Here is a 13,140-nt window from a genome sequence, read left to right on the forward strand (position 1 = left end):
AATGTGATGGCAGCAAATTATTTTCTTCCTCTGACTCTCAAATATTTGAGAAATACTAAACATAATTATGATAGCAAGGTTAAATGATACATCCATGCAAATTAAGGGTTTCAAACTGTGGAAAGTTTGGTTTTGAATATCTACAGTATTATAAAAAGAGTAAATTGTTACTCACTGTACAGTTGAAATGTTTAGTTGCAGACAAGCACAACAAAAGGACTGTTGCACTCTGAGCTTTTGGCCGAAGCATTCTTCAGAAAATACACACACACACACACACACACACACACACACACACACACACACACACACACACACACACACACACACACACACACACACTTACAGTACCTTTATGCAAATTAGTATAGTTGATTCAGGCATCTCCCAGAAGTTATTGTAACTCAGAGCATTCCCAAATAATTGGTAGTGCAACTTGTCAATGACTCTTTTCCTGCCTGGGTTGCTTTATGCAATTGTTGAGTCAGAATCAGAATTTTTTTTTGGAAAGACACAACAGTGTCAACTGTCAAAATAAATGCACCATTGTGAAAGACTGAGAAGAATTTTAATCTCGGCACACTGGGAGCATACAGCATGGCATGTAAATATGAATGAAGAAGCATCATGGCATGTGATGTGAACGGGTCAAGAGTAGCTGACTGCACCACACTGGGTTATTTATTCCAATAAACCGACTGTTCCTTAATACAGCCACACATATAAAAAGCTGTAAAATATAGCCTACACCTATGAGAAAATGTCTTCTGGTGAGCACTGGAAACTCATTTGCCCTATACCTCAGATAGTATAAGGGATATAACTTAAACAAGGGCAAAAAGGGTTATAAATTTCATGCCATTGAATGGAAACCCCTGAGAACAAACACTTAACCTGCTGTCGTGAGTAAGTATACTTCGATTGTAAAATTTGACAGTAACTCAGACCATCATAGCACCTGATGTTATTAAACCATTTTGATGAGGATCTCCATGCTGTTTCCAACTTTTCCATCTAATGATGTTCCTGTACAGCCTTCCTTGAGTTAGTTAACCTTAACATTTGTAGAGGATAATACATTGGCACAACCACAAAGTTACCACAGAGAATGAGTTTCCAAAAAAAGACTACCCACGTCTGTGACATGCAGTCCTTCTGTCAGTGGATGGGGTCTGGGTACCTGGTGCACCAGTTTGATAGTTTGGATTCTCTCTCCCAACATTAGTAGTCAACACACAGACAAAACATGAATTTTTTTCTTAACAATATTATGAAAAGGATACTCACCCCCCCCCCCCCCCCCCCCCACACACACACACACACACACACACACACACACACACACACACACACACACACACACACTCACTCACTCTCAAATGCACAAACCCATGACCATTGTGAGATATCTGTCTCTTTCTAGTCAAAAGTTTGCGTAATTTACATCCTTTCCATTTCATGGTCAACTATTAAATTATATCAGAAGCTAAATCAAAGATAAGATCTATAGGTACCATATTTATCTGCCAACACCCCATTTCGTGACACTTTATTACTACAAATTGTTCTAAAAGGTGTCCTTTTGAGAGATCTTTAACTTCACTGCATACCCAATGTTTTTATTGATTTCAATTCAGAACTTGACACACTTAATTTTTGTATGTGTTCAATCTGCAGCATTTATAAGTTCACAAGATGAAGCAGTGAAGTTTCCGTGACATGACAGGTCTTGTGCTGTCTTGTGCTGTGATTGGCTACCAGAAGCAAACAGAGCAGCTACCATGCTGATTTAAGTTTTTTGTTAAAATGTTAGAAATAGTGATGTCAGTGGAAAAATGTTACCACCCATTATAAGCACTTCCTGCAGCAGCATAAATAGGTAGTTACAACAGAGGAACAACTTCTAATCACCTATTAATTCATATTTTACTTACTGTAACTCAATTGTTTATATATCAAAGCAGTATGTACCCCATTCTGTGTTACAAAAGGGTCTATGACTATTATCATTTAAGTGATTCAGTAGTTCTTTTTCAAGCTCACGTCCCAAATTTTTACCTAAAAATTCCACACTTATTTTCTTTTGAATAATTGCAGGATACCAGTGAGTCTGAAAACAGCGTAATATAAATTTAAACTCTCTATAATTTGGGTACAATACAGTCACTCAGTGAAACTTGCTAATAACAGTAGCAGTACATTTTATGTTACAATATTCTAATGGACTATAGTAAGACATTTACAAACTGATTCCAAAGGCAAATACAGTTGCCTATGGCAAAATGAAAAACTATTTAAAACACTATCAAAACATTAATACTAAGTTTTGATTAATGTAGCTTCAAAGCATTATAGATAGACAGGGATTTTATAGCGAAGTTTCAGCCACTCTTTTCATTGCCTTTTGATGTAAGCATCAGAACATGAATATCACCTGGAAGTTCGGGGATATACTTAGGCTCTGCTAGTTGAATCTTTGGAGGCTCATAGGAACTTAACTTTGTAGAAGCCATGCTCCCAAGCCCCTCCTACATAGAGCTAATCAGCCTACCTGTTCGAAATATGTCATTCTATATCCCTACAGTCACAAAAATATTGATTGCCATAATTTCTAATACATTATTGACAAATATATTTTAACACATACATTGAGGTGGCCAAAAGTCAGATCCTTCAGCTACAAGCTACACTTTAGTTAGAGTACATTTTACTCTAATGAATATTATGAAGTTATACGGTACAAATGTAACTGTTTCGTGATTAAAATAGCAACTGAGGTAACTTTTATAGTTTGTCAAAAGGCTGTAGATTAAAGAAGTTGATGTATGTTTATCTTTGCTTGACTGCCATCTTTGGAATCAGTTGTGTACTGGAAAATGGGCTTCAGATACAAAACCTAGATTGTACAAAAACAGTGTTCATCACTTAATTTGTCCTTTGTTAAAAAACATATGCTTACAATAATTATACATGTAGCAGATAAAATCTATGATTGTGTATTGTTTACATGTTTTCTTGAAATAAAAATCTGATAATGTCAGCAGAACTGATGAGTGGTACTATTAATGTAGGCCCCATAATTTCTTTGTACAGTAACAAATTAATCTTGAAAGTGAAATTTTATGAATCGATTGTGAAAAAATAGCAATATTGTGTGATGATTGTTGCAGACGAAGTGAATCATAGTAGCAGTCCTGCAAACAATGCAAGTGTGATCGCACACACACTTCACGATCAACAGAATTGTGCAAGTGTAATCACACACACACTGCATGACCCTCAGAACAGTGCTAGTGTAATAACGCACACCCTTCATGCTGATGCAACAGGAACAATTACTTTACCAGCCCTCGAAGGACAGAGTACTTTGACACAGGTACAGTGAATTCACTCAATAGTTACTTGACTTAATTACTGTGTTTATTGTTTTTGAATAAACTATTGCTTTTGTAACTGTTACTTTTGTACCTTTGTAATTAGTGCTAGCATAAGTAATACTTAATGCATCGCAGCAACATTTGTTTGTTGCTTAACTCTGGTATGAAATTATTGGTAAACACACATCACAGCATCTTCATATGTGTAAATGTTTGCATGTGCTTCAGAAGATACACCAAATACTGTTCGTTCAGACGAAGTTAACTCTTGGTGTGGTGGCTGATGGAAGCAATAGTAAAAGGGCCCCCTGGTCGGAGTTGGTGTCACGCCCTGAAGCATCTCTTGTTGGTGGGCAAACACTGGCAGTCTCTAAGCAATCAAGGTCCAACTTGAATTCAAAGAAGCATCCTCACCCCCCCCCCCCCCCTCCCCACCCAGGCCACACGATGGGAGGAATACCAGGCACCTTCTTGACCCCGGTACCTTGTATTATGAGGGTTGATGGGGAATATTTCTTGTAATGAAACCTCAAATTTTTGTGGAGCATTTAGAGGACAAGTTTGGGGAGGTTGAGGGCTTGTCCAGAATGCAGTCATGGTCAGTCTTGATCAAAAAAGCATCCTCTGCCCAGTATGAGCACATCTTGCCTGTGCAAACTGGGGCAATGTTTCTGTTTCCATCACACCCCATAATAGCTTTAATATGGTCCAGGGAATCATATTTCACAGGAACCTTATTTTGCAGCCTGGCGACGCGCTGCACACCAATTTAGAGGTGCAAGGTGTCCATTTTGTCTGGTGCGTCCACTAGGGTCCGAGGTATAATCAGATTGCAACCAGTGCCTTCACCTTGGCCTTCGAGGGTGACACGTTTCCCGAGAAGGTCTAAGTGGGGTCTACTGCTGTGACGTAAAACCATATATCCCCCCCACGATGCGGTGTTTTAAGTGCTTTCAGTTCAGCCATATGTCTTCCTTCTGTACTTCCAGTGTCACCTGTCGGGATTGTGGACGTCCTTCACACCCCAATACTCCCTGTGCCCCGCCTCCCGTCTGTGTCAACTATGGGGAGCACCTTTCACCTTGAGCTCGGCAGACTGCGCGATTCTCCAGAAAGAAACAAAAATAATGGCATACAAGACCCTGGATTGACTGACCTATACTAAGGCTAAGAGAAAATATGGGAGGCTACATCAGGTGGAATTCCAGTTCTAAGCAAAGAAGGGAAAGCAGAAAGGTGGAAGGAGTATATAGAGGGTCTATACAAGGGCGATGTACTTGAGGACAATATTATGGAAATGGAAGAGGATGCAGATGTAGATGAAATGGGAGATACGATACTGCAAGAAGAGTTTGACAGAGCACTGAAAGACCTGAGTCGAAACAAGGCCCCCAGAGTAGACAACATTCCATTGGAACTACTGACGGCCTTGGGAGAGCCAGTCCTGACAAAACTCTACCATCTGGTGAGCAAGATGTATGAGACAGGCGAAATACCCTCAGACTTCAGGAAGAATATAATAATTCCAATCCCAAAGCAAGCAGGTGTTGACAGATGTGAAAATTACCGAACTATCAGATTAATAAGTCACCGCTGCAAAATACTAACGTGAATTCTTTACAGACGAATAGAAAAACTGGTAGAAGCCGACCTCGGAGAAGATTAGTTTGGATTCCGTAGAAATATCGGAACACGTGAGGCAATACTAACCCTACGACTTATCTTAGAAGCTAGATTGAGGAAAGGCAAACCTACTTTTCTAGCATTTGTAGACTTAGAGAAAGCTTTTGACAATGTTGACTGGAATACTCTCTTTCAAATTCTGAAGGGGGCAGGAGTAAAATACAGGGAGCGAAAGGCTATTTACAATTTGTACAGAAACCAGATAGCACTGATAAGAGTCAAAGGACATGAAAGGGAAGCAGTGGTTGGGAAGGGAGTGAGACAGGGTTGTAGCCCCTCCCCGATGTTATTCTATCTGTATATCGAGCAAGCAGTGAAGGAAACAAAAGAAAAATTTGAAGTAGGTATTAAAATCCATGGAGAAGAAATAAAAACTTTGAGGTTCGCCGATGACATTGTAATTCTGTCACAGACAGCAAAGGACTTGGAAGAGCAGTTGAACAGAATGTACAGTGTCTTAAAAGTTGGATATAAAATGAACCTCAACAAAATCAAAACGAGGGTAATGGAATATAGTCGGATTAAGTTAGGTGATGCTGAGGGAATTAGATTAGGAAATGAGATACTTAAATTAGTAAAGGAGTTTTGCTATTTGGGGAGCAAAATAACTGATGATGGTCGATGTGGAGAGGATACAAAATATAGACTGGCAATGGCAAGGAAAGCGTTTCTGATGAAGAGAAATTTGTTAACATCTAGTATAGATTTGAGTTTCAGGAAGTCGTTTCTGAAAGTATTTGCATGGAGTGTAGCCTTGTATGGAAGTGAAACGTGGACGATAAATAGTTTAGACAAGAAGAGAATAGAAGCTTCCGAAATGTGGTGCTACAGAAGAATGCTGAAGATTAGATGGGTAGATCATAACTAATGAGGAGGTATTGAATAGAATTGGGGAGAAGAGGAGTTTGTGGCACAACTTGACTAGAAGAAGGGATCTGTTGGTAGGATATGTTCTGAGACATCGAGGGATCACCAATTTAGTATTGGAGGGCAGCGTGGAGGGTAAAAATCGTAGAGGGAGACAAAGAGATGAATACACTAAGCAGATTGAGAAGGATGTAGGTTGCAGTAGGTACTGGGAGATGAAGAAGCTTGCACAGGATAGAGTAGTGTGGAGAGCTGCGTCAAACCAGTCTCAGGACCGAAGACCACAACAACACACATCCTGTGCATATGACATCAACCTATGCCCCTGCTACGACAGCGCAGATTCTAGGCCGCAAATTCTTCTGGACGTTTCTCATGGCCCTAAGGACTCAGTTAACCCTGCGGCTCTCTGCTATCACTTCCTCTCGATTCTCGACATGTGCCAGTACCATGAATTGGTTTACACTGATGGCTCGATGGCCGATGGTCACTAGGCTTTGCGTATATTTATGGAAAATATATTGAACAGCACTCCTTGCCAGATGGCTGCAGTGTTTTCACTGCAGAGCTGGCGGCCATATCTTGTGCTCTTTAGCATGTCCGCTCGTGCCCAGGCGAGTCATTTCTCCTGTCTGCTGACTCTTTGAGCAGCCTACAAGCTATCAACCAGTGCTAACCTCGCCATCCTTTGGTAGTGTCCATTCAGGAGTCAATCTATGCCCTGGAATGGTCCCGTCATTCAGTGGTGTTTGTGTGGATCCCAGGCCCACGTTGGAATCCCAGGAAATGAACTTGCCGACAGACTCGCCAAACAAGCTAAGCGGAAATCACTTCTGAAGATGGACATCTCCATAACTGACCTGTGTTCTGTCTTATGCTGCAGGGTTTTTTGGCTTTGGGAGACAGAATGGCATAACAGTACGGACAACGAACTGCATGTCATTAAGGAGACTACAAATGTTTGGAAGTCTTCCATGCGGTCCTCCCACAGGAAATCAGTTGTTTTCTGCCGGCTCCCTATTAGTCATATGTGGTTAATGCATGGTTACCTCCTCTGTTGCGAGGACCTACCTTGGTGTCTCTGTGGCTCACAATGACAGTCTTCCACCTCATGCTGGACTGCCCATGTTTAGCCACCCCCAGCACCCTACCTTCGGTGTTGGGCTACAGTGCCTCAACAGCAGCTTTAGTTTTATGTTTTATTCGTGATGATGGGTTTTATCACTTAATCTAAGTTTTAGCACATGTCCTTTGTCCCCTTTTAGGGTGGAGGTTTTAATATGTTGCAGAGTGGCTGGCTTCTCCTTTTTATTCTCATGGTCAGCCAGCCATGGTAATCTGCTCTCTTGTTTTGATCTCTTCTACATGTTTCGTGCATCTCTCTGTAGTTTTCTTGCCTGAGTTTGTCCATTTTAATGTGTGTTGCCCTTTTGTCATTCTTGTTTTTCTCCTTTCTTCCAGCAGTGTTGGTATGTCTCGATTATTTTACTCCCACCTTTGTGGAATTTTAAAGGGAAGGGTGCATGCATAAATGCCGAAGGGAAGGAAAAGCCATTCCAAATTCTGGACCAGGGAAGATGTATGAAATGAGTCAGGAGTAACAAGTTTTGTAGCTTAAGTTTTGGGAAATAAATAGAAAATAAAATATGCAGAAAAAGGGCTAAGGGGCCATAGAGCTAAAAAAAATTGGCCTAGTGCGAGTAGGACTGAGAGTTCAGAGAGTTCTGTACAAACTTAATTATGTGTATTTGTAGTTCATCCAGCCTTGTAATCTAGAATCTCAATAATTTTTGCCTCTTATTGATATCAATATTGGCAAGATGTTGGTTCCAGGAATTCCAGGACCACATCAAAATCTCTACATTAGTTCCTCAGAGCAGCCCGGACATATGAACAGAAACGAGCAGGGAATGTCAGTTTATATATGTAGAGAGAGAGAAAATTTAATAAGATTTTATTCCACCTACTTTCTAAAACATGACTACAACTTAAAATTTAAGTTCACATGCAGCAATGTTTGAGTACTATGCTTTTGACAGATTATGAATGCGATGTGTGTTCAAATGGCAGAAAGATATTTTTTATTTGATATAATTCACTTTAACAAGTTTCAGATATTTTACTTTACTGTACTTTACTTGTAATGTGAAGCCTTGTTTCTTGCCAAATTTCAAAATTCTAGGTCAATGGGACGTACCCTATAAGTTTTGATGAGTGAGTTTGAAAGTATCAAACTATTTGACATAAATGCCCTGATCCACTGATTGCATTGACTTAGAAGCTTAAATTTTTTACATTGCTAGCAGAGGATAGACCTTAATGTGTGATATAAATGTGAACTGGATAGACTAGCATATTCCAAAGGAAATTTGTCTTAATAGACGGACAGACAGACAGATAAAAAATAACAAAAAATATCTTAATGTTGCATAACTACAAATTAACTCTTTTTCAGATTTTTTTCCTGTCCTTACACTGTGAAACCTTGCTTCTTGCCAAATTTAATGATAGTATGTCGACGAGAAGCACCCTATAGGTTCTGTTGAGTGAGTGACATAAATGACTGAATCTTCTGATTGCACTGACATAAAGCTTAATTTTTTTTTTACATTGCCAAGGGACCATAGGAATTGATATATGACATAAATTTGAACTTATGCCAACCTGTTCCATATGAAAGTGATCATAAAAGTCTGACAGCAAAGTGATCCTGTAAGGGTTTTGTTTTTACAGATTGAGGCAAGAAACCCTAAAAAATAAAAAATAAATGAAGAAGAAAATTGGAGATAAAGGACTGCATAAATTGATGCAGCTCTGCAGATTAGTGCACCCTGTGCAAGTCTTTTCATCTCTGTATAACTACTTCAATCTAGATCACTTAAATTTGCTGAACTGCAGTCAATCTGCGGTCTCCCTCCACAATTTTCATCCTCCACACCTCTCTTCGTAATCAAATTAACTATTCATTGATGCCTCAGTGTCTGTGTCCTATCAGTCAAACCCTTCTTTCAGCTGAGTTGGACCATAAATTTCTATTTTTCCCATTATATTCACTACCCCTTAATAAATTATTCAATCAAACCATCGTATCATACAGCACTCTTCCACAGCACCACATCTCAAAAAGCTTCTATACATTCTTATGTATGCTGTTTATCGTCCACGTTCACTTCTGTAAGTTGCTAGATTCAAGAAAATACTTTCAGAAAAGACTCTGAAAAACCTAAATTTATATTAAATGTCAAAATATTTCCCTTTTACAGGTATTCTTTTGTTTTGATTGCAAGTCTGCATTTTGTATCCACCTTACTTCTGCAGTTGTCAGTTATTTTAATCCTCAGATAATAAACCCATCTAGTACTTTTAGTGTCTTATTTACTGGTTGGTCTAATTCCCTGTTTTAATTGGACTATATTCTATTACTCTTTTTTTTCCATCCTATAACCTCGTTTCAAGGCACTGTCCTTTCTGTTCAATTAATTTTCCGAATACTTTCCTGTGACGGATAGAATTGCAATGTCATTGGCAAACCTGTGAAGTTTTTTATTTCTTCTCCTTAAAACTTAATTTCCTTTCTGAATGTCTTCTTTGTTACTTTTACAGCTTGCTTAGTATACAGATTGAGTGTGCAGCTAAGAAGTTGTAAGAGGTTTCTTCCATGTGTATTAGTTGAGAGGAGCATACCATAGAACTACTGAAGTATCTAAACAAATCTTTATTTATTCATAAGAATAATCTGTTTGAAGATTTAAAATCACTTGGAATGGTTCAGAAAATTGTTATTTTCAGGATCTCACATTATTGATAACTTGCTTGTGCAGCCATAAAAAGTTTAGAGACAAAGTGCAGTTCAATAGGATCCTAAAGGAAGTATTGCTAACCAACTCTTTATATTCTAGATCCAAATTTCTTTTAGGACCAGTTGGTTTATATGTTACTGGCATTGTGTGGAATCTGGCATTTTTTTTTTATACATTGCCTAGGCACTGTATGCTTTGCTGGATTGTCTGCTGGCAAAGTATGTAATATGCCTAATACCACCATTTTTTTCCTCACTACCACAGTTTACTGTGGCGTTCAGGTCATTGTTTAATGGCTGTGAAGACAGCGTATTGTACAATGTTCAACTATCACACAATGCATATCACCATAATAGTTCGCCCACCTATATCATCCAGCTGAAGTTCCACAGATGCTCTCCCATCATCTTTTCCAGTTCGTGTATCAGCACTTTGAAAGGCAGTGTAATGCCAAGACAAGAATCGTGCCATGCTGACATACATTGATGGTTCTGTGATGAATTATCTTAACTAAGAGCAGATGCTGTCAAAAAAGTGTGTTTTCCTAACCAAAACCAGTCGCCAAAAGTTAGTCAGTGATATGAAAAAGGCTAAGACGACCATGAAGAAGGAACCACAGGACTACTGGCTGCTAAAACACTATGACGTAATGATGATCGAGAATAAGACCATGTTGATCTACCCTGTTAAAGAAGGTAAGAGTGCTATTCAATTTTACGTCGTGGACTCAGAGTGATTTGACGTGCTCAAAGACCCATGTGGCTATTGGTCATGCAAGGCATGACAGGATGTTGAAAGAACTTTCACCCAAGTATAAGAACATTACACATCATGATACCGAGCTGGACATTCACCTTTTTAGGCCCTGCCAGGAGAAACAAAAGATGTTAAAAGAGGTTTTGTGGTTCTTTCGAAATTCAGTTCCTGTTCTCAGGTTGATCTCGTTGATTTCAGTTCCATCCTGATAGAGTGTAAAGTTTATAGTGGTCCGCCAAGATCATATCACTAACTTTGTAGTTATCAGGACACTGAAGAAATGCATGAGAACAGAAGTAGTAGCCTTCAGCCTCAGTGAGATATTCACATCACTTGATGCTCCAACAATTCTATTGTCCAATAATGGCAGGGAATTTGCAAACAATGTGGTAAGCAGCCTAAAGGAGTTTTGGCACACCTTGAAGATCACGTACGGTCAGCCACACCACTCACAAAAACAGCAGTGTCGAAAGAGCAAATCAGGACATCGAAGATCTGCTGTGTGCTTGGATACAAGACAAAAAAAGTAACTGCTCTAGTGATGGTCTGTGGTTTGTCCTTCTTATGAAAAGCAGAGCCTTTCATTTTGGAATTAACAGGTCATCATCTCTGTTTGGCTGCAAAGCTAGAGTAGGTCTCTCTTTTTCCATGATGTTGAGACTGATGAAGAACTGGAAAAAATAACAGAGAGCGTAAAACAGTAAAACACCAGAAAGAAAAACGAGATGAATAAATGCAGGTGGCACATCTCCCTGCAGAAAACAAATGAGATTGCATTTATTGATGGGTGAATCTCTTCACTGCAGCAATGTGGTCAACACAAGTAAGTATTACAAACTTCTTTCTCCTTTATTATACATGGCTATAATAGCCTAAGAACTATCTCTTGTACCTCATTGTGTATACAGTACATGTAAAGTAAAGAAAAGGCAAGGCAATGCAATCATTCACCTTTAGCTGACTATGTGTGGTTCATAGAAAGACATGAAAAACATGGTATTAACTAGCTTTCGAGCCCTGGGTTTTCTTCCAGCAAAAAGTACATGCATAAACATACAGATACCCAAACACACACTACAGCCACAGAAGTCTACATTTGGGTTTTGTTGTGGTTGTGTGGAGTGCTAATTGTCATGAATTATCAAAATATTTTTAAAAAATTGTCTCCAAGCAATTCCAGTTGACAGGGTAATTGGTTGTTAGAGCACAAAATCCATGTGTATCGGACTTCATCCATGAAGTGAAATGAAGTATTGTACGTAGTAAATATTCTTAAACATCTGTCGGTATCTGAAAATAAAGGCAAATTTCCTATTTAGTGTTGTGATAAATAGTGTAGTTACGATCTGTATTTCACATCATTTTAAAATTGCAATCACAACTTTAGTAGTGGAACAGGCTGTAGTTCACAGATTTGCCTAAAAAATATTGATATCTTGATTTTTGAAAATGTTGCACCTCCCACCTTAGATTCAGGGAAGCCAGAATCACCATTGATAAATCACCATTGCCACAAAATAAGTCATACTTGCATTCAACTCCCACTAAATGGATTTTGATTTTTACTGTATGTGATTAGAAAGCAAGCTAAGCTACTCTCATATTTCACCTCATATTAAGTTTGGTTGGGTGTTTGGGGGAGGAGACCAAACAGCGAGGTCATCGGTCTCATCGGATTAGGGAAGGATGGCGAAGGAAATCAGCCATGCCCTTTCAAAGGAACCGTCCCGGCATTTGCCTGGAGCGATTTAGGGAAATCACGGAAAACCTAAATCAGGATGGCCGGAAGTGGGATTGAACCATCTCATATTAAGTGCAGTGTGGTGTGATTTGAAACTGTTTTCCTATATCACTGCAACAGCAAATTCCAGGAAATAACTCACTAAAAGCTGTTACTGAAATCTTTTAGACAGCTTCAGGCCACAATCTGGATAATGTAAAAATAGATATTCAGGGTGGTTATAATTAAAGTTAAACTTTCAAAGTGCTGTAGAAATAACACCATTGGTCAGAATGACATCAAATTCAACGGAATATTATCAGAGAAGGGGGAAAACATATGGCAGGACAAAAAAAATTGTGTGAAAATTGATCAATAGACGGCGCTGTATGTGTCAGAATACGTAAATGAAAACACCTGTCAATGCCACAATCCATTGAAGTTGGTATAAACATGCTGGGTACAAGGCTTTTCCTCCTTTTGCATCTGCAACATTTGCCATGACTTCCACAATGCAGAATCGCACTCTGCTTGTAAAGCTGTGTTACAAGAATGATGACTGTGGACAAGTCACTTGGCAGAAGTTTTGGACACTGAAGGCTTTGAAAAAAGGTGTTTGTCCAATGACTGACATGTGTCTGGAGGAAATGATTCGGACATTTGGTATGCAACCTGATAGACGGAGGAAAGGAATTGATTTGATGTCAGTGGAAGCAGTGGCCACAGCAATGCAGGAGAAGATGATTGGTTGTGTGCAAATGTGTAGTGCATGGAGCATTGCCCGAACATTGGACATACCCATAGGCATGCTGCATAAAATTTTACAAAAAACCCTTCTTTGTTATACATTCAAAAATATCCATTCGCACAAGTTGCTTCCTATTGACCTGCCAGCAAGAGAGACCTTTGCTTTAGAATTTCTTGCTCACATGGAAGT

The 13,140-nt window shown here is 39.1% G+C and overlaps 1 protein-coding gene across 2 annotated transcripts in view; it reads left to right on the forward strand.

Moving 5' to 3' along the window:
• The window catches only part of LOC126339177 (zinc finger protein 236-like), a 216,534-nt gene that overhangs the window by 140,695 nt on the left and 62,699 nt on the right, over positions 1-13,140 (forward strand). For both annotated transcript variants that reach the window (XM_050001610.1, XM_050001609.1), the window contains exon 19: positions 3,171-3,376. In XM_050001610.1, the coding sequence (XP_049857567.1) occupies positions 3,171-3,376 (206 nt within the window). The remainder of the gene's footprint in view (positions 1-3,170; positions 3,377-13,140) is intronic.

Source organism: Schistocerca gregaria, chromosome 1, assembly GCF_023897955.1.
Source record: "Schistocerca gregaria isolate iqSchGreg1 chromosome 1, iqSchGreg1.2, whole genome shotgun sequence".
In the NCBI taxonomy this organism is placed as follows: Eukaryota; Metazoa; Arthropoda; class Insecta; order Orthoptera; family Acrididae; genus Schistocerca; species Schistocerca gregaria.